Raw genomic sequence first — 20737 nt, forward strand, 5'->3', positions numbered from 1 at the left:
ACAGGACGGAGACTCCTTACCATCTCTCTCCTGGCCTGTAGACAAACAAAGTTCCTCTGGTTACTGGCCAGGTGGGGCCGGCATCTGTGTCCAGGACCCCCGGGAGGTGGTTGGGGTGGTCGACAGAGAGTCAGCAACTTCAAGGGGCCAGCAGCCCAGCCAGGACCGCAGAGGCCTGGGCTCAGGGCCCTAAGGAGGAAGGCTTCCCTCTGACCCAGCCTGGAAATGGGCAGATGGAGAGCTCTGACCACCTGCACCTAGGGCCTCCTGCCACCCAGGAGGGGGTTCTGTTCCTCTGGGAAGATCCCCCATGGGTGAGGCCAGGGGGACACTGATGAAAATGGGCCTGGGTGGGTGGCCCTGGGCCCCATGCCCCTGGCCTGCCACAGGGTTCAGGTCCTCCTGGAATGAGGGTGGTGCCTTCCTGACTGTCACTAGGTTTTGCCCCACCCCCCAGTGTGGGGAGGGCATGGAGGGCGCAGGGAGCAGCAGCCAGGAGCAGCTGTCCACAGACAGAGACGGAGGAGGCCAGCGGGGCAGGCGGCTCACTGGCCCTCTCAATTGGGCCCTGTGGGCTGGTATGGCAGTTTCCACTGCTGGCCTGCCAGTGGCCGGAGGGGCTGTGGACAGCCCTGGAGGGGGCAGGGAGGGCGACCAGAGAGGGTGGCACCCAGAGTTGGTCTAGACAGGGAGGGCGCCCATGGGGGATGGGGCAGGGAGGGGGCGGGGTGGAGAAGCACCCACGGGGTGCAGGACAGGGAGGGTGCCTGTGGGGGATAGGGCAGGGAGGGGGGCCAAGGTGGGGGCGGGGCGGGGGAGCACTGGGGCTCAGGCAGGGCCTTGCGGAGCAGGTTTCCTGCTCTGCCGCGCCCCATCCCACCCGCTCTGCCCCATCCGGAAGCCAGAAGGTGTCCCAGGGCTCCTGTGGGGTGGGTGCGACATCCTCAGCCATTTATCCTCACCGGCTCGGGTGGGGCGCAGGCTGGGAGGTGGGGGCTGGCGCCAGCGGGAGGTGCTGGCAGAGGGAGAGGGAAGCAGCAGCCCTGTCCCACCGCTGCCCTGCCCAGCCCTGGGCCACGGGGAGGAGCTGCAGGTGTGCGCACACCACACAGACGCGAGCACATGTGCACAGACACAGACACACGCGCACCTGCGGGTCCCTGGGAGCCCCTGCAGGGAACCCCGTGTCGGGAAACCTTGGACCCGCACCCACGCCACACGCGGCCCTACCTCTCGCTGCGCCAACCCAGGGTGCCAGGCCTGCCCAGGAGGGGCGGTGCAATGCCCTCTCGACCACAGGGCCCCGCGGGCGCTACCCAGCACCTCCCGCCCTGCGCTGCTGCTCACTTGCATCCCTAGTGAATGAACACATGCTCTGCCGCAGCACGCCCCCAGAGCCCACGCACACCCCAGAAGACAGCCCCGTGCCAGACGCGCCAACAGCCTCTCCCCACAGCGGCCCTGGTAGTGGGACTCAAGCCGGGCATGGTGGTCAGGTGTGCAAGTCCACCTCCTGGTTGGTGGACGCACACCAAGGTTCTTCCTGCAGTCGGCATGCTCCCTGCTGAGGAGCAGCCCCAAGAGGAGGGCCGGGGATCCTGGGAGACGAGGGGCGCAGGGACCTCGGAAGAGGGGGTGGGGGGCCCTGGGAGAGGAGGGGCCAGGAGGGACCCCTGAGAGGAGGGGCAGGACCTCGGGAGAGGAGGGGCGGGGGACCCCGGAAACGGCAGCCTGTGTGCTCCCACGCGGTGCAGCAGCCCGCAGGCAGGTTTAGGAGATTAAAGCCGGCGCTGGATAAATAATTGAGCAGCTCAGTGCAGAGCACTCGGGCCCTGTCTGCGCTGACTGCGCCGCACTGTCCGCTCAAGAGCGGCCAAAGCAAACAGGGAGGCGCCCCTGGGCGGGCGGCACCAGAAGCCCCCCTCCTGGGGCTCCCCCACCCATGGCCTGCTGGGATCTGCGGCTGTGTCACCCAGACCCCTCCTGCTGCTGTCCCGGGAGGCCCCTCGGGGGGCTGGCTGAGGGGCTGCCGGGCAGCTGATGAGGCAGAGGGAGTTGGGGTCCGCCTTGGTCTTGGAGTGCCGCACGGGTGCGGTGGGAGAGGAAGGCCATTGGTTGCTCGTGGGGGAAGTGGCGAAGGCTGGAGCGAGGGCCGCTGAGCAGCCTGAAACCTGAAGGGTGACTGAGTCATGCCCTGGGGTCCCCTGGGCAGCTCCCGGGGCTGGACGGTAGCTGGTGTCCTGCAGCTTTGCGTCCCCCCACCCCAGCACCCACCCAGTCCCGCAGCCCCTTTGCAGGAGGCACCTGCTGCGGCCCCTGTGGGAAGCCCCTGGCCGGGATGCATGCTGCGGGTGCTGGTGGACCCCATGTTTATGGCCCAGGACCAGCTGCCTATGCACAGCCCCCGGAGAGTGGGGGTGTGAGGGAGAGCCGGCAGCGGGCCCGAAATCTTCCCAGCAAGGACAGCCATGAAGGGAGCAGTCCCCAGGTGAGTGCTAAAGTGTACGGGACTAAACGCTGCCCACGCAGCCCCACCCAGGGCCTGCAGGGTTTGGACGATGGCAGGAGGCCCGCAGGGACAGCCCTCTGGTCCTCTGGGGACACCACCTTTGCCCTTTGGGCATCTAGTAGCCTCCAGAGCTGCAGACCGCAGAAGGCGGAGCAGGACGGTCTGAGGCGCCGCGTGCCTCCTGGGGTACCCCACACTGTCTGCTCATTTATCTGAGACCTCGCCGGTGGCAGGGAAGGAGTGGGCGCGGGTAATTTGCGGGGTGTGCCCTGCATGGGCCAGCGCCTCGTGCTTGCAGCGTCAGCCTGCTCCCAGCACAAACAGGACTAGTTAATGGGCGGGGCCGCCCACGCACCCCAGACCCCCGGAGGAAACGCTTGTCTGGGTCAGCAGAACGGGCAGCGCCAGCCTTGCCTGCATGCTGCCTGGGGCTTCTAGGAGGGCACCACCTCTGTGGCCGCTGGCCTGGCCAGACGTCCATGCACTGTCCCCAACATACACTCCACAGAGCACTGCGCAGCTGGGTGTGCTGAGGCAGAGTGGTGAAACCCGTGGGTGCGGCTGAGACCCAGCCTGTCCTCCCCTGGGGAAGCCTCCCTGCCACTGAGTGTGGAGCCTGGGCAGGGGTCCAGAGCTGACCGGTCCACCGAGAAGAAAGAGGAAAAGCAACCACCAGCAGCGGCAGAGGCCAGAGTCCATCTGCCTTCAGGGCCTGGGGGAAACAAGCCACGGGCTCCTCCCTGAGGAGGTGGACAAGAGATAGTGGTCTCACGTCTGTCCTAGGCACCGGCCGCCAGCTCTGGTCACCTGGGGCCTGGCCAGCAGAATCCCTCTGCAGCCTGCTATGCAGCCTCCTATGATCACTGACCCCCGGTGGACACAGCCAGTCCACAGTGACGCCTAGGTAATGCCCAGAGCCCAGCCATGCCCCAGGGCACGCCCAGCATCATGCTCCGGCCATGCCTCTGAAAACCAGAAGGTCAGGGGTCTTGGTTTGACCCCAGTGGTCTGGAGAGTGTTTTCAGAGTGAAGGTCAAAGGCACAAGGAGGGGGGCCCAGCTGGTGACAGGCCAGGCCCCAACGGGATCTCTGGGAGACAGGATCCAGGGTGCACATGTCGGCATGAATGAGGTCTCCCTCGGTAGGGGGGTCGCCTCCCCCCACTCCCCACCCCCCTCCACCCTCCCACCCTCTGCCCCCGCAGGGAGCACCAGGGCCCCACCCAGGACCCCACCAGGTTGGCTCCTGCATCCAGGCCAGGGGTGGGGGGAGTGAAGTTGGGAGTGGGGTGGGGGGTGAGGGGCCACCCTTCTGCTCACACCCGCAAGGAAGGAAGGAAGGAAGGCAGGTCCAGTGTCTAGGCCCAACTGCCTCTTTGAGGGCGCACCCAGCCAGGCAGTGAGTGCAACAACTGGGACCGGAGCTGCTCATGCCTGTGGGAGGGTGTCCCCGCCACTGCCAGGCCTCTCTGGCCCCGGACAAGCATCCGGGACTCACGGTCACACCAGCACGTCCCAGAGCAGGCAGGCTGAGCCCCAGAGGCCACTCCCACGGGGATAGGCCAGGCCGCATCCTTATGCACTCAGGGCCCGGGCGGCCTGGGTCCATGCCGCAGCCAATCCTTGCCCAGCCCGCAGAGCCGATGGACCAGGTACCACCAGACAGACCTGTCAGCCCTAAATGGGTGCACGTCCCCTACCCTGTCAGTGCTGTGCCAGGCGCAGGTGCCCCCAGTCCTCCCAGGTCCCCGGTGCTGGGTCTGGGAGGTCCACGGCTCCTGTGGTCCCAACACAGGCCCTGCCTCCATGGTTGGCAGGGCAGACCTGTTCTCCCAGCAGTGCCTGCCCTGGTCCTGGGAGCCCCCAAATGGGGAGCCTGCAGGGCCATGGGGCAGGCTGCCCACAGCATGGCTCTTGCTTGTGCACGCTGCAGGCCACAGGCCATGGCACCTCTCCTGCCCCTGCATTCCCACCCAGTCCACAAACTCTGCTCCCTCCTCCGCATGAAGGAGCGAAACCACCAGGCCCATGGGCGACGGGCAAGGTGACCAGCTGCGTGCTATCCCTGGACCAGGGGGCCCACTCTGGGTAGCCGGACACCCTGCTGATGGCCGTGGGCCTATAGACAGGATGTGTCTGCTCCTTGGCGCCCGTGAGCCCCTCCCAAGGCAGCAGGAGCCAGGGACTCAGTCTGTCCCCACGGGTCAACCCTTGTCTCGGTCACCTCCTGCAGACACGCGCACGCTCCGATGAGCGCCCTGGGCTGGCCCAGCTGGGCCTGTGCTGCCTATTGGGAGCACCCACTGGCCAGTGCTGGGCCCAGGCGTCCTCACTCGTCCTGTGGGGCCTGGGGCTCCAGGCAGCAGGGCTGTGACTTGGCCTCAGGTGCCCGCCCCCTTCAGGCCGAGCGGAGCGGGACATCCTGTCCTGTGGTCATGCCAGGCTGGGCAGTCCCCCAGGCTGAGCGGTCCTCCAGGCTGGGCCAGGCAATGACGCATGCCCCGCCCCCCCAAGTCTCAGCTATTTTCATCATGATCTTCCTTCCTGTGTTGAGGAGCCGTGGCCAGCCTGGGGGCTTCCTGGAACATTCCGCGGATTCCTGAGGAATCCTGAGGATTCCTGAGGGCCATCCCTGCAGGGCCACAGCAGGTGGTAGGGAGGCGGGGTGGCCAGGGAGCCTGGGCCGGAAGGAAGGGGTGCGATGAGCTCACAGAGACACGAGGGGCTAGCAAGGGAGACCAGCGGGCCTGCAGGTCGGAACTGGCAGGGCAGCCACACCCGGCCATCCTGGACCCATGAGCTGGAGGTGGGGCTGTCTGGAGGTGGGGCTATCCAGACGTGGGGCTCCCAGAGTGGGTGCCAGTGCTGGTCCTGCTCCCCCCAGCCAGCGGCCTCGCCCCACGCGACACCCCAATGCGGCCAGAGCTGAGGCACCACGGCTCCTGGCTGAGTTCTGGAGCAAGCTGGGACCCGAAGGCTCTGCTTACCCCGCGCTGGCTCCCTGCTGCCAGCAGGCAGCTGGGCAGGAGGCGGCTTGTCCCATCCTGTGCGTGGACCGGCCTCAGTGTTCCTGCCCTGTGTTGGGCCACGTGGTCACTGAGGCCCTGGAGGGAGGGGGCCCACTTTTCAGAAGAGCTGGGGCTACACTGTGTGGACCCCGGATGAGGAGCATGGAGAGGAGATGACAGCCATGCACATGGCGTGACCTGCCCTGCGCTCCAGAGGTCAGGGACCTAGCGTGGCTGCCACGCAGAGACCAGTGGTAGAGGGCTAGGCAGCTGGCCCTGGCCCCCAGGGATTGCCCCAACAGATGAACCCGTGGTAGGGCCCCTCAGGGGCACCACTGAGCAGGGTACAGCCCAGCCCGGCTGCCTGACCTGCTGGGGCAGTCCACACGGAGGCCACAGCCACCTCCATGAGGTCTCAACAGCCCACCATGCAGGGCCAGCCTGGTAGGACATGAGGGCCAGCAGGGCTGCAGGCTCAGCATCTGCACGGTCCTCACCTCACACAAACCCAGGCCAGCCTTTCTCACCTCCTCTGGCAGCAGCTCAGAGCAAACAGAGCAAACAGAGCACGGAAATTCCTCCTGGCCCCTCCCTGCCGCCCACGCCCTGCAGGGGGGCTGGTTCTCCCAGGGGCTCAGGCCATCGGGAAGACCTCGGACTTGCCAACTTCAAAGGCCAGTGCCTGGTCCTGGTGCCCTGGCCCAGGAGGTGGGGGTAGGCGGGGGCTGGGCAGGGGGTAGCTGGCCCGGTGGGAGTGCAGCTGCAGTAGCGCAGGCCCCACAGCCCCCATAAGCAGGTACAGGCTTCTGGCCAGGGAGGCTCCGGGGCCCAGACAGGCATGCTTTGCGGCAGGGAGCTGTCACTTCCTCCCCGGCAGCAGGCTGGGCGAGGGTGGGGATACCGGGAAGGCAGGAAAAGCAGGCAGACCTCAGTCGCATGAGCCGGGGGCAGGCCTGGGCTTCGGCCTCTGGACCTGACCACTCTGGCGGGCATAGTTAGCAGAGAGCAGCTTGGGGAGGGGTCCCCAGTGAGGATAAGAAGCCATGGTCCCCTGGTTGGAAATGAAGGGCAGCTCCCGACCTTGGGCAGAGGTAGGCCCTGATGTCCAGGTGACACTGAAACACATCTGCCTTCCCTGGATGCCGGCGGATAGCGGTGGAGGCAGCGCAGAGACAGCCACGGCCCCCAGCCCCTCTAGCCCCCCCAGCCCCTCAGAAAGCAGAGTTGCCTGTGGCTCTGCACCAGCCACCCCACGGGCCCAGGCAGGCCGGGGCGAGGCAGGTGCCCACCCACCTTCTTCAGCTTGCCGCTCCTGGTCCCCACGAAGACCACACTGTCGCCGTTGTAGACGTAGGCAGCCACGGAGGTCATGCGGTCCCGGCTGGTAGTGTGCAGCGCTAGGCCCTCCACCGGCGTCGAGCCCCCCAGCGGCTGGTTGATGTCCAGGCCACAGAAGTCGTCCTCGATGGGCACAGGCTGAGGAGGCAGGGCTGTGAGTGGGTTGGGCTCGGGCGGTGACCCAGCCTGGCCATGGGGGCAGGCTCCGCCCTACATGGGCAGGTGTCGGCGAGGGCCCCCTCTCCCCACCCCACTCCCGCGGAGGCAAGGTGGCCCTGGGTACTGCTCCCACCCCTTGGGACACCAGGATTCTCAGTTCCCACACCCTACACAGGGTGAGGCGGCCGTCACCACACCTCTATCCCCGGGATGCTGCTCCCATTGCCCCACCAAGTAAAGCCGGTCACCCCATGTCCTGGAGTGGCTGGTCATGAGCCAGGGCGGCCCTGCCCTGCCCACACCCAGGCAGGACACTCCTTCCTGGAGGCCCCAGTTGTCCATGCAGCTGGGGTCAGCCTCCCACCCCCCTGCCCGTGTGGCTGAGTGTGGTGTATGGGGAAGTGGATGAGTCAGCCTGAGTGTGCCTGGGTGAGAGTGTGCTGTATGAGGTGAGGGTAGGCACAAGTGTGAACTGTGCAAGCATGTGCGTGTGCACACCAGTGAGAACGTGGGGATGTGTGGGTGGTGTGTTCTTGGGATGAGGAATGCACTTTTACCTCCAGGATGACCTTGAACTCTGGGGGAAGTCAGAGGGGGAGGCAGGTCCCTGGGGCGGGGCAGGGACATCGCGGGGCTGAGTGCGGTATGGGATGCTGGCCATGGAGTGCAGACTTCTAACAGCCCCTCCGGTGCTCCTCGCATGCCCCGGAGCCCAGGCATGCTTCTAGCTTCTGCAAAGGCTCCTGGACCTTTTCCTGATGCCCCCTCTCATCCTGGCACAGCAGGCAGTGGTACCCAGTGGACTCGGATCTTGACTGAGCCCTGACTCCTATGCTGTCTGAGCCTTGGTTTTCTCTGCCCTCCACAGAAAAGTGAAAGGAAGACCCTGGTCACCAACACTCCTTTTCAGTTCTGCCTGCTTGTGATTTCAGTGTCTGCCACCTCTCCAGGGCAGGTAAGGCTGCAGAGTTAGGCACAGGCAAAGCAGACGCCAGCTCTGGGGAATACAAGCACATGCAGAAGCTCACTCCCTCCCCGCAATCCTGACTACCATGCTGTGGGGATGCGTTAGCTCCCAGCCAAGCCCTCGGGAGGGGCTGGCTCTTCTCCCCCATCTCTAAACTGCGGGGTGTTCCCCAAACCTGGCTGCCTTTTCCTCTGCTTAGGGGTGCTTGGCAAGTGCCCCACTGAGAGTAGTCAGACTGCCAGAGGGGTCAGTGCGGGTTGCAGGGGCACAGCCCATGCCAGCTCTGCCTCATCCTTGGTCACATGGACCGAGGCGCTGTGCCGAGACCGGGCCTCCCTGCTGTAGCCGAGGCCCTGGCTCTCCTGGTCTAGTGCAGATGGGACAAATGCGCCCTTAACCTGCCCAGCAGGGCCAGCAGGGAGCCCTGCTCAGGTGCGGGCCTCCTCGCGCTACCAGGACAGACTCAAGCCCCTTGTCCAAGAGTGCCTGTGAGCCCCAGACCCCCATGCTGTGCTTCCCACTCCCCTGACCTCTCGAGGTCACCAGGGCCTTTGGGCCCTCAGGCCTGGGCTGACAGGACTCTGAGGGGCGCCCGCTACCCCAGCTCCAGACTGCCCCAGGAGAGAGCAGGATCCTGGGGGCTGGCGGGGCGAGTCTCTGAAGGCCTTGGTCTCTGGCCGACTGGCTCTGCACCAGCCACTGCAGCCAGGAGGGCGTTGCTTCCTCTCCCCTCTGGCCTGAGGCTACAGGAACGGCAGTTTCCTCCTGACAAGGCCCCTGGACCTGGGAGTCCACAGAACCCGCAGAGCCTGTGGGTCAACCTCCCCACTAGCTCCAGTGGGGCTGCAGGGCATGAGGGCACCCACAGTTTGGGAAAGCCTGAAGGGTCCAGGCCGACTCCTGGCTCTGGAGCCAGGACAGTGGGGACAGTGGCTGTAGCAGCTGCTGTCCACTGCCTCTTGATGCCAGGTGTGGTGCTGAGATTCATACATGTTTCTGTCTGGTCTTCATGATCACCAGGAAAAAGAGGGTGTCACCCCCCAGAAGTCAGTGCAACTCAGACCTGCGGTGGGTCTGGGCCGAGGCACACAGCTGTGGTGGTAGAGCAGGCTGTTAGCCACAGAGCCTCGGGCTCCGCACCTGTGTTCCAGCTATGACCACCAGCCCCAGGCAGACAGCAGGAAGGGCAGCAGCACAGCCAGGGCAAGTGTGGACCCCACACTCAGCCCCATATCACACTGCCAGCAGGTGCTGAGCTTCCTCCCTCTAGAACAAACAGTGCATGAGCAGGGACTCTGCCTTTTTGCATCAGTGTCTTCCCCACCCAGAACAGCGTGAACACTCAGAATCCTCAGTATCCTATTGTTACATGGATGGAGGGGTGAATGGGGGATGGATGGATGGATGATAGATGGATGGATGGATGGATGGACAATGGATGGATGGATGGGTGGATGATGGACAGATGGACAACGGATGGTTGGATGGATGATGGATGGGTGGATGATGGGTAGACAGGTGGATGGATGAAGGTAGCTTGAAGGTAGCTTGAAGGAGTGGCAGGTGGAGTGGTGGGTGAGTGACTGGATAACGGAAGGACGGAAGTGTGGACGGGTAGGTGAATGGTTGGATGGAGGATGGACAGATGTGGGTGTGGACAGTTGGTGGATGTGTGGCTGAAAGGACTGATGGATGGAGGATGGATGGATGGAGGGGTGGGTGGATGGTGGGTGGCTGGACAGGCAGGCCATGGTGACCACCTGGACACAGCGTGCTGACCCTACAGGACAAACTATCCACCACATTCTGTCTCTGCCCTCTTCAGGTCTGGAGCTCCGGCTCTCCCTCCCGCCCGCTTCCCCTTGCCCACATTCCTGACTCCTCTCCCCAGGTCCAGCCTCACAGCCAAGCCCCATGCCCATCCCTCTCCACCGCTAACAAGCCACCTGCCTACTTGGGTCCTGGTGTTGCTCACAGTAGCCACCAAGGCCCTGCTGGGACCCCACCCGGTCCCCACTACCTCTGACCAGACTAGCCTCACTTCTTGCCCCCTCTCACCCATGGTGATCGGCTATGGCGGTCTCCTGCTGCCCCGCCCCTCCTGCGTGCCCAGAGCTGTGCCCTGCGTCCCCTCCTCCACAAGTCCTCAGACACCCACTCTCTCCCTGCCCACCTCACCAGGCTTTGCTCAGACTCCCTTTCCTCAGAGACCCTCTGGGGCACCAGCCCCCTTCCCAACTGACTCGCTCTGCAACAATTTTACCAGTGGACAGGCTCCAGGGTCTGTGCCAGTCCCATGAGGCAGAGACTCGCTGAGTGGGTCGAGGCTAAAGCCAGCAGCGCCCCCTCCCCCCAGCACATGCGGGTGAGGCCACTCAGGGCTCTGCAGAGTGAGTGCCCAGTGCGGACACTGCTGCCCGGGTGCCACCCACCTCCACCCAGTCCTGAAGCCCTCTCTCCCTTCAGCCCAGGTGGTCTGGATATAGGAGGAAGGAGAGGCAGGAGGGAGGAGGGAAAGGGCGGGAGGAGGAGGGATGGAAAGGAAGGAGGAGGAGCAGGGTAAGAGAACAGGGAGTAGGAGCAGGGGGAGCACTGCCGGGGAGCAGGGTGGGGCAGGGGAGGAGGCTGGGTGGGGTGGGGTGGGACGGAGCAGAGCAGTGGGTTGCAGGGACACTCACTGCCTTTGTGCACTGCACATCCTTGCCCAGCAGCCAGGTGAGCTCCAGGTGGCCCTCGCCCTGGTAGCAGGAGCGCAGGCGCTCCTTGATGCGCAGGTTGACGCTGCGGATGGGGAAGGCACACAGGGCCGAGTCCTCGGGCGGGTGGTGGTACTGCTTCTGCCCCTTGGAGAAGATGGCAAAGAGCACGTCATCACGGCCGCTGACATTGAGTGCGCTGGCCAGCGTGTCCCCTGGCCGGGCCAGCGCGGCAGCCTGCAGCAGGCGGTACTCCACACCGGCACGCGTGCAGCCCAGCGGCAAAGACACGTAGGAGTGGAACTTGGGGTCATCCTGGCACAGGCGCACCACACGGGACGTGTAGAACAGGTCCCCAGCTGCGTTGAGTGCCCCACCCTCAGGCGTCTCGGGCTGCACTGTGAGGAAGTAAACGAAGCCGCCGCTGGCAAAGCCGTAGATGTAGAAGATGTCGAAGTGTGCCACGAGGGCCAGCGTGTCCGAGGGGATCTTGATGAGCGAGGACACGAAGTCGCTGTGCAGCTCGTAGTCCAGCATGGCGGAGGACTCGGGGTCTCGCGGCAGCTTACGGCTGGACAGCGTGGGAAAGTAGTCCTGCTTGCCGTCCACAGCCGTGCCGATGAAGAGCGTGCCATCACGGCCCTGGGCGCGCACGATCACCCCGAACATGGTGCCTGTCTGGTTCACGCTGGACAGGTAGTGCTCCTTCTTGTGCGAGGGCTCGCCCAGAGTGAAGAGGTCGTCCAGGCGCAGCAGCTTGCACACGCCCTGGTACAGGCTGCCACAAGCCAGTAGCCGGTTCTCGGGGTAGTCGATGAGCAGCAGCTTGTTGACGTTGTTGGTGAGTGCAAGTGCCTCCCCACAGGGCTGCACGATCAGTGGCGGGTAGCAGGCCTTGTTGTCCTCCTCAGGGCCAGTCTTGTGCGCCACCTGCACCGTCAGGTTGCCCGTCAGCTTGTACACGCGGTTGGTGGCACCCACATACACCGCCCCCGTGCCGCGGTGCACCGTCAGGTGGTTGAAGGTCCAGTCTCGGTTTTCAGAATGGAAGCTGACTGCCGGTGGTGGGGCGGCGGCGGGGGGCACCAGCAGCGCCCATAGCGTCCATAGCAGCAGGGCTGGCCGGCTGGTGGGCTCCGGCCTCTCCATTGCGAAGGCACACACGCGGGCCAGTTGCTGGCGCTCACCCACTCCGTGATCTGGGCCTGCCCTCACATGGCTCTGGAAAACACAAGCGGATGGTCAGAGGGGCGGGTTGGCGGGCGACGGGCTGCCCACCGCTCCCCCCCTGTTTGGTTTTTCTATTTTTAACGCAGGCTCCCGTGTGGGATGCTCGGGGAATCCTACTGTCTATTCTGGGCTCCAGCCTTTTCTCTGTAAAGTACATTTTTACTTTACAAAGCATCTCTATTTCTGTCCGCCATGACATGGGGTTCGCTCCCAGACAGGTGGAGCGGCGGTGCCGCCAGGACTCCCTGTCTGGCCAGCTGGCGGGCAGGCTGCCCTTGCCCTGGGGACCTTCCTTGGGCGGCGTTGGCTCACCCACCACAGCACCTGGGTTGCTGGGTCCTACCTGTGCACCCTCGCCCCTGCTTTGCAGCCCGCCTGCCCTCATGGGGCAGCCTCACCCAGCCCTGCTCCAGGAGGCCCTGATGGATGGCCCAGCCACACTCTTGGAGCAGGGTGCTGGCCGTGACCACGGACGCAGTACCAGAGCTGCTAGGGCACTCGGGCCTTCGGAACCGCGACCTCTGCAGGGAGCCCAGGGAGTGCCAGGCAGGGGCACTGGCCACCTAGGCCAGAGGGGCTGCCTGGGCGGCAGCTCCTGCTGCAAGACCGGAGGAGCAGGGTGGGGCAGCCCAGCCTCTTCCAGCCACTGGGATCACACCCCAGGCTCTGGCCCTCCCCCAGCCTCACAGATCCTGACTCAAGGTGGGGGCCTGGAGTTTGGACCCCTGCTGTGGGGGGTGCCCTGATGTTCCAATGCTCCTGACCCCTGGGAGGGGCTGCAGGCAGCAGCAGGAGGCAGAGGGCCCCAGGACACGCTTTCCAGCAGCTCTCAGACAAGCCGGGGCAGCTCTCCAGCAGGGCAGTGGGATGGCACAGGGGAGCCTGGGCAAAGAGTGCTCCCAGCAGTGGGGTCCTGTCTCCCCCTAGTCTGGTCAAATGGCAGGACAAGAACCAGAACCCGCCTCTCTGGGGGCTCTAACCGCTCTCCTGACTCAGGGTCCCCACAGCTGCCAGGGTGTCCAGGGAGTGTTGCCCCCCTGCTCCAGGGCTGCCATGACTCAGGCATCTTCCTTGCAAAGAGGAAGGTGTAGCAGGGCTGACCTCTCAGCCCTTCCGGCCCCACACGCACCCAAGGCCTCCAAGGACCCAGTTTTTGGTTTGAAATCTGGAAGTTATTTTTAGCGTGTCCTGGCCAAGGCAGGACGTGAGCTCCTCAAGAGTAGCCGCGGAAAGGAAATAACAGCCCTCGTGCCCCCAGCCGGCAGGGCACTCAGCACATCCCCACAGGGCCAGCCTGAGCCGGTGCTGAGCCCTCCACCCACTGGGTAGCACACATGCGGTAGCACACCTTGCGTCCAGGCGTGTGCGCACACGTCCCGGGGCGCAAGCTGGCCCTGGTAGCTGTTGACACCCAGGCACAAAGTCTGAGTCTCAATCCCGTCCCTCCTCCCTGAAGTCCCTCCTCCCATGCTCCCTCCTCCCCAGGGTTCCTCCTCTCCAGGGTCAAGGCTAGACCAACCCTGTCTGTCCTCCCCAAAGTCCCTCCTCCTTGGGGTCCCTCCTCCCTGCAGCTCCACCTCCCCGGGGTCCCTTTTACCCAGGATCTGAGTCTAGGCCTCATCCCTCCTCCTGGAATTCTTCCTCCTCAGGTTCTCTCCTCCCCAGGATCCCTTCTCCCCAGGGTCCTTCCTCCCCAGGGTCTGAGGTTAGACCCCTTCTGTCCTCTCTGGAGTCCCTCCTCCCTAGACTCCCTTCTCCCAAGGCTTCTTCCTCCCCAGCATCTGAGGTTAGACCCTGTCCCTCTTCCCCAGGGTCCCTCCTCCCCAGGGTCCGAGTCTAGGCCTGTTCCTCCTCCCTGCCTACCCAGAAGATGCGGTGGGAGTGAACAGTGAGTGTCTTCACTGCACAGAAATGGGGAACAGCTCGGCCCTTGGGCAAGGCCAGTGACCCCTCCCTCCCTGGTGGACATGCTGGCCACTCTCTCCTGTGGGGGTGGGAGCAGAGCTCGCCTGCTCTGTCCTCACACGGGGTGACCCCCAAAGTTGCACGTGGGGCCCTGAGCCCCGACTGCCACACTGCCCCCTGCCTTTCCAGGGGCTGATGTCCCACAGTGGAACATGGCCAGGGAAGTGGCATCTGAGCCGGCTCACACAGGTCCTCCCGCTGGTGTGGCCTCAGTGGGCCCCAGCAGCCGGGGGGGGGTGTGGGGGAGAAGGGCAAGGCCTGGAACCCACCAGCCTGCAGCCTAAGGGGCGCCCAGAGCCTCTTTCTGGGTCTGAAAATGACAGGTGCCGGGACCTCCTCTCAGGAGAACGCCCCTTGCCCCTCACCAGGCTTGGAGTCACAGTCACAGAGCCACCGCCGGCCAGGACCTGGGCTGGGCTCTGGCCCTGCTGTATCAGTGCCTCCCCCCAGGCCCTGCTGACCACCCAGGGCTCACGTGGGCCAGGCCCCCACAGGCTCAAGGCTCCCGCCGTGCCATGCCTGGCAGGGCCAGCTCTGCAGGGAATGGGGCTGGGGGTGGGGGATCCTCTGCCCAGGCCCAGCCAGTCTACAGCCAGCTGCCCCTGTCCTAAGTGAGGGCAGCTCCCACCTGAGGCCAGATGTGGGGCTGGAACTGAGGCTTGGGCAGATGGTGGCCAGGGCCAGCCCTCCCAAGGTCCCCAGGGAGTGGGCTTGCAGGTGGGGGGCGGGCCAGGCGGATGGGGCCCAGCGGGGGCTGGGACTACACAGCACAGCCCCCTCAGTGCCTGCCTGTGGGCACAGCATCAGGGCACCATCCTGTTGGGCAACAGGGGGCCAGGTAGGGGCGCGAGGGTCTCCAGGCACCCCCAAGGCCTGCACCCACTCAGCGGAGCTCGGCCTATGTCCTGCTGACCTGTGGCTGAGCTCCTGTGGCTATGACACCATAGCCCACACTGACCCTGCAGCGCGACCTCCATGGCCAGAGGGCCTGGGGCGGGCAGCAGGGGCAGGGCTGTGGGGAGACATCCTCGCCAGGCCAGGACTGTGGGTCTCCCCAGCGTCTCCCGGGCAATGGGCACCCTCCCTCGGGAGGGCCCGAGAGGACCCAGCCGCTCCCAAGAGCTGGGGGGGGGTGGTGGCGGTGAGGGGGTTCTGACCTGCAGCCTGGCACCCACGACTGGTGGGAGGCGCCCAAGGCGGGAGGAGTATGTGCTGGGGCCAGGTCCCATGGACACAACCTGGCCCAGGGGCCCTGAGGTGGCCAGCACATCACCAGGTGGCCGGGGCGCGACCAGGCACTGGAGAGCCCATGTCCCTCCGCCTGGCCCTCAAGGGTAGTCCAGGCACGTCGGGACGCCAAGGTGAGGGGGAGGGGTGGAGGCCCCGCCAGGCTGACAGCGCAAGGCCTCAATTACCGTGAAAGGAGCTATCTGGTATTTAAATAATTATTAGAAGGAAGGAGTAATCATGGGTTTGCGCTGATTTCTCCTCACTGTCACCCTGACGCTGTCTATAATATTATTATTCAAATGCCCGTGATTCTCCCTGAAAGAGCCAAGGAGGGCAGGAGCGTGGCCAGGGGCGGCGCCAGGCGCGGGCGGGGGCATGGGCGTGGGTGGGGGCGGGGCGGGCGCCCGTCCCTGGCCGCAGCTGCCACTCAGCTCAGACACCGATCGCTGCGCGTATTTTATGCACACGCGCTGGGGGTTCCCACGGAAAATAACAGGACCAGAGGAACAATTTAGATGTCACTGCGGCACCAGCTGCATCTGCTTCATTAATCGCATGTCATTTTCCCGAGCATGTGCTGTTATGTGACGCTAAGTGGCCTCCGGGCTGAGGGAGGTGGGGCAGAGCCCGGCAGGGCCAACCCGGGTGTCCGGGCCAGTCTGGGTGAGCCTCTGGGAGCAGCAGCACCCCACCTGTCCTCACAACTCCACTCCCACCACACTGGATAGATCCCACACGGCCCACGGAGCTGAGAGCCTGCCAGTCTCCGTTGAGGCCAGAGCTGCGCGTGGAGCTGGGGGCTTGGCTGGCGGGGGCCCAGCCCATGAGCACCGACAAGGGCAGAGGCAGGTGTGGCAGATTGAGCACCCTGGATCCAGCCACTAGAGCCTGTGCCCAGCCTCTCGGGCTGTGCCTGGAGGGTGGCCCTCACCCAAAAGCGGTGTCCTGACAAAGAGGGAACTTGCACAGGGGCAGGATGAAGACCCAGGGAGAAGTGTCACCTCCACACCAACATAGGGCACCCAGGCAGCCCCCCAGGCCTTGCCAGACCCAGGACTTCCTGTCTCCAGGTTCAGGCTGAATCCCTGCTGGGCGCGGAGCGGGAGGGCTCAGTCCTGCACACAGCCACCTTCTGCCAGGGACAGGTACGCACACGCACACTGTGCACACACACACTGTGCACATGCAAGTGCCAGTGTCAGGGTGCCCGGCCATCAGCAGGGGTGTGCGTGGCAGTCACAGGCCGGGTGCTGCATAGTCAGAACCGACGGCTCCTGTGTGCCCTCCTGCCTGCTGCCCAGGTCCTGACATGCAGGCGGCGTGGCTGGCCGGTTCCCAGGCCCCCGGGCTCTCCTGGAGTCTATCCTCCATGCTTGGCCAAGTCCGGCGCTGTCCCCTGAGTTACAAAGCTGCAGGGAGGTTCAGCGGGGCCGCCAGATGGGTGTCCTCCCTGGGGCAGGCTGGCCGCCTGGCAGATAAGATTCATGCAGGGCCGGCAGCACGGAGACGTACCGCTGACCTGCAGCCCTGCCCAGAAGCCCCAGTCTGCCGGAGTCTCCCAGAACCCCCTCATCAGCTGAGGTCACCTGGCAGGCAAAGGCAGCCCAGGGTGGGAACAGCCACAGTGGCCATCAGTCCCCAGCAGCCACCTGCCCTCTGTCCACTGTACCCCACCCCGGGCGTGGGGGCCCTGCGGTGTCCCAGACCCACGTCACACTGACCGGGTCACCCGCATCTCCCAATGGCAGGTGGCAGGGCTATGCCCGTAGGGCTGGTCGCAGGGCAGGAAAGGGGCCTACTCCTCCAAAGCAGGGTCGTGGGTCTGCCCCAGCAGCTCCCCAAGGGGTCTGGATCCTCTGTGATGGCTGCACTGGGCCTGTGCACAGAAGGGAGGAGGCCCCCACCCCCACCCCGTGGACACAGCACAATCCCAGGAAGGTGAGCCGGGCCAGCAGGCTCAGGAAGCTGCGCTTTCCGGGCGCTCTGCGTGGATGTCCACAGCATTGCCCAGCCTAGCCTAGTCACAGCCCGGGTGACGCAGGCACTGAGCAAGACATGGCCCTCCTCCCTGAGGTCGGTGTAAGGCCTGCTCTTTTCTGGAAACGTGGCCCAAGGTCTGCTGGGAGGGGCCTGGAGGGCCCGTGTGCCCTGTCCTCCCTGGCCGGAGCTGGGCCCCGGGTGGGCTCAGGGCTGGGCCAGATGTTGCCCACCAACAAAGGCCGCACTCGGTCCCAGGCCAGCCCAGACTGACCCTGCTGCCCAGTACCTTGTCCTCTCCCTGAGGGGAAAGGAGGGGCCCAGGGGTTGGGCCCAGTGGTCAGTGTGAGGGGCCCGTTCTGCCCAGGAAGATGTGCCCTGAAGTTGCTGGAGACACAGGCCTGGCTGGCCTGTGTGGCCACGGGGCAGGGGAGGTGTGAGGGCTGGTCAGGGCCAGCAGGGCCCAGTCAGAAATGAGGGCCGATGTCAGAGCATGGTCCTAGGGCAGCAGCGGAACCACCCGCCACCCAGCACAGGCTGCTGCGCTCCTGCCCTCATGAGCATCTGGCCACGTCCCCACAGGCCCAGGGGTGGCCCTCCTGTGCTGGCAGGCTCCAGCCACCATGCCTGGGGCCCACGCCCTGCCAGTCTCTGGCTCCCCAACATCAGTTCAAAACAGCTGTTTTGTATACCTGTCTATTTCCCCCCTGCCAGAGGCAGCGGGACACTGGCTGGGCCCTTCACACCCCATGAGGGCTGGGAGGTGTCGGCCTGGGACCCGGTGGTCAGGATCCCGGAGGGTGGGGGGCAGGGGCAGGCTTGGGGGTCGACTGCTCTGCGACCTGTCGAGTCAAGGTTTGAATTCCCACCTGGGACCACTCCTTGGGGCGGCCTTGGGGTTCTGAAGAGGGGAGGGGCCCCATCAGGAAGGACGGTGGCTGCTGCCCAGCCTGAGCCCGGTGGCCCGCCAGGGTGTGTGGGCACAGCTGGGGCAGGGCCCTGCAGTACAGTGACAGTGCCTGGTGTGCTGGTCAGGACATGCGGCTGGAGGGTGAGCGGCAGCCGAGGTCTCGGAGTCCAGGTGCACAGACAGCTCCGGAGCAGGGGGTGCAGCCCCGCATGCCGGCTGCAGGCTGTACAAATGTTTGCCCCCCCGGCCACTGCCCAGGCCAAAGCCCAGTCCAGCCTGCGCTGCCCAGCACTGCTGTCCTGAGGGGCTCCTGGGTGCCCAGCCCACCCGCACAGCCCAGCCACCTCGGGCTCCCGCGAGGACACGTGGAGGACACATGGGGCTGGGACTCGGGGCTGGGACACATGGGGCTAGGACTCGGGGGGCTGGGACACGGGGCCTGGGACACATGGGGCTGGGACATGGGGCCTGGGACACGGGGGGGCTGGGACTTGGGGGGCTGGGACATGGGGCCTGGGACCAGGTCCCAGAGGAGCAGGGAGGCCTGGGCTACCCTCTGGGCATCCAGGGCTCCCGTGCCAGGCCGACGAGGCGGGGACAGAACTGGGGTGCATGGTCCCAGCTGTGCTTGCACAGTGGGGGCAGGGGAACTCCATCCAGCAGAGTTTGGGGGCCATCAGGGAGGCCAGGTGGGCACTCAGGCCATGCATCCTCCAGCTGGCTCAGGTCCCCCAGGGTGGGCTTGTGGGGGTGGAGGCAGACGCGCTGGCCACGTCAGAGCAGGGCTTGGGAGAGTCCGCGGGGCACCCCTGGCCCTCACCACAACCAGTGGCTCTCATCCGGGGCCCAGCACAGCCTGCGCCACCCCCCACCCCCGCCAGCCCCAGCCTGCACCCCACCCGCGGGCTCCTGATTAATGCAGGGCTGTTTAATAACCTTCGGCTTCGATGAAACAAGCTGTCTTGTTTCCTTTATTTTTAACACCGACGTGCGCTTCTTTGCTAAGCATCTTACTGTCATTTAAATTTCTCTGTCTCCAGCCAAGCTGATAATAGACTGGCGTGCACAGCTGCCTCCCGGCCTGAGTGACGGTGCTCCCCGCTGAGGAGCTGACCGGCTCCCAGGCCCTCCCCTGGCCGTGCAGAGGCCAGGCTGGTGTGGGCCGGGCTGGGTGGCGAGAGCGGGGACAGACAGGGCCAGCCAGGGCTGGCATGCCAGGAGGGCCTTCCCGCATGGACCCACCCTGGCAGCAGGGAGCACTTCACTCCCGTCGCCTCCAACTCTGCCTGGCTCCCGGGACAGGGACTCGTCCCCACCTAGAGGGCCTGGTGGGAGGCCCTGACCCCTGTCCTTGGCGGTGCTCATATCCCAGCGGAGCCACCACTGTGCCAGGTGCCCGCAGCTGAGCGCCCCTAGAGCAGGGTGTTGACAGCCCCTCCTGAGAGGCCTGGAAGGGCAGGTTTCAAGGCGCTCTCAACCAGGTATGCAACCTGTAGCCGCCCCTCTCCCACATTTACATTCCCCTACTGCCTGCACCTCCCCTCCCCCACCTCGGCAGCCTTGCAGGGAAGGTTCTCATCCTGGACCAGGGCTCTGCCTCTTCGTGTCCCGGTGCCAGGCCCCAGCCTTTCTTCCTGGTCCCCGGGGCCTCCGACCTGGGGAAGCCTAGCAGGGTAGGTGGGCAAGCAGCAGAGCTGACCAGGTGGCCTGCCAGGTCCTTGGGCCCAGCTGCTCCTCCCTCTGGGGCAGCCAGTTCCCTGGTGTGTGTCCACCCGCTCGCCCTGCTCCAGCAGCCCCAAGCCCTGTCCATGGCGCTGCTGCAGTCACTGCTCCTGCGCCGTCACGACATGGGAGCCGAGCCCACACGAAAGGAGGCCGCTGCCTGTGGCTGGGGAAGCCAGGGGCCCTGGCTGAGCATGCTCAGAGCCCAGCTGTGGGCGGGGTGCAGGCTGGTCTGCCAGGCCAGCAGGCAGGGACAGGACCACGAGGTGGGGGCCAGCACCACCACCCAAGCCCCGAGGCTGCCACCTCCACCCTGTCTGTGTGACACGTTCTGAGGGAAGATGCTACAGTGCCTTCCACAGGCCCCCACCCCTCTGCTGGAGCCAGATGCGAGGGTGGCCTGCATGAAGGAGGGCCTGGGTGGGGCCGGGGGGCAGATGGTCTCGTCGGTCGGGGACCCGGAGCCCCAGTGACTCCACAAGGATCCCACATTCAGAGGCAGCTTTGCTGCTGGTGGGGAGGTGGGTGGCCTGGGAGGTGGGAGGTCAGAGGCCCCAGGAGCCCTTTCCCAGCAGGAGGAGGCAGGATGCCACTCAGAGCCCCCGAGACTGAGCCCGACCCCTGCCCAGCCTCTCGCCTGCAGGGAGACCCTGCCACCTAGACTCAGGTCAGGTGCCTCGACTGCCACCCACAGGCCCAGGGCAACAGGGGCTCCCCACCGCGGGGCCCGCTCAGGTCCTGGTCGCCGCACATCCAGCACTGGGCTCTGCATGCCCTGCACCAAGCTTGGGAGATGGGCGGGTGGCGCTCCAGCCCAGGGCCTCCAGCCTTCAGCCAGAGGCCACAAGAGGGACAAACTCGGAGGCAGGCAGCATCCAGACCCCGCATCCTGAAACCCGGCCAGGAGCAGCCGGCAGGGGAATGAAGAGCCATGTGTGGATGCCACAACCGGCAGCCCCAGCACCTCGTGGGGTGGTGGCCAGCACCAGGGCCGAGGGACACGCCAGGAGCCCACAGGGACCGGGCC

At 65.5% G+C, this 20737-nt stretch overlaps 1 protein-coding gene across 1 annotated transcript in view; it reads right to left on the minus strand.

Moving 5' to 3' along the window:
* Positions 1–20737, minus strand: part of PLXNA2 (plexin A2) — an 82518-nt gene that overhangs the window by 56881 nt on the left and 4900 nt on the right. The window contains exons 2-3 of the mRNA XM_037497572.2: positions 10659–11897; positions 6810–6992 (exon numbers count right to left, since the gene is read on the minus strand). Of these exons, the coding sequence (XP_037353469.1) occupies positions 6810–6992; positions 10659–11825 (1350 nt within the window). The 5' untranslated portion in view covers positions 11826–11897. The remainder of the gene's footprint in view (positions 1–6809; positions 6993–10658; positions 11898–20737) is intronic.

This window comes from Talpa occidentalis, unplaced genomic scaffold (assembly GCF_014898055.3).
Source record: "Talpa occidentalis isolate TD23 unplaced genomic scaffold, MPIMG_talOcc4v2.1 talOcc4.8, whole genome shotgun sequence".
NCBI classification, from domain to species: Eukaryota; Metazoa; Chordata; class Mammalia; order Eulipotyphla; family Talpidae; genus Talpa; species Talpa occidentalis.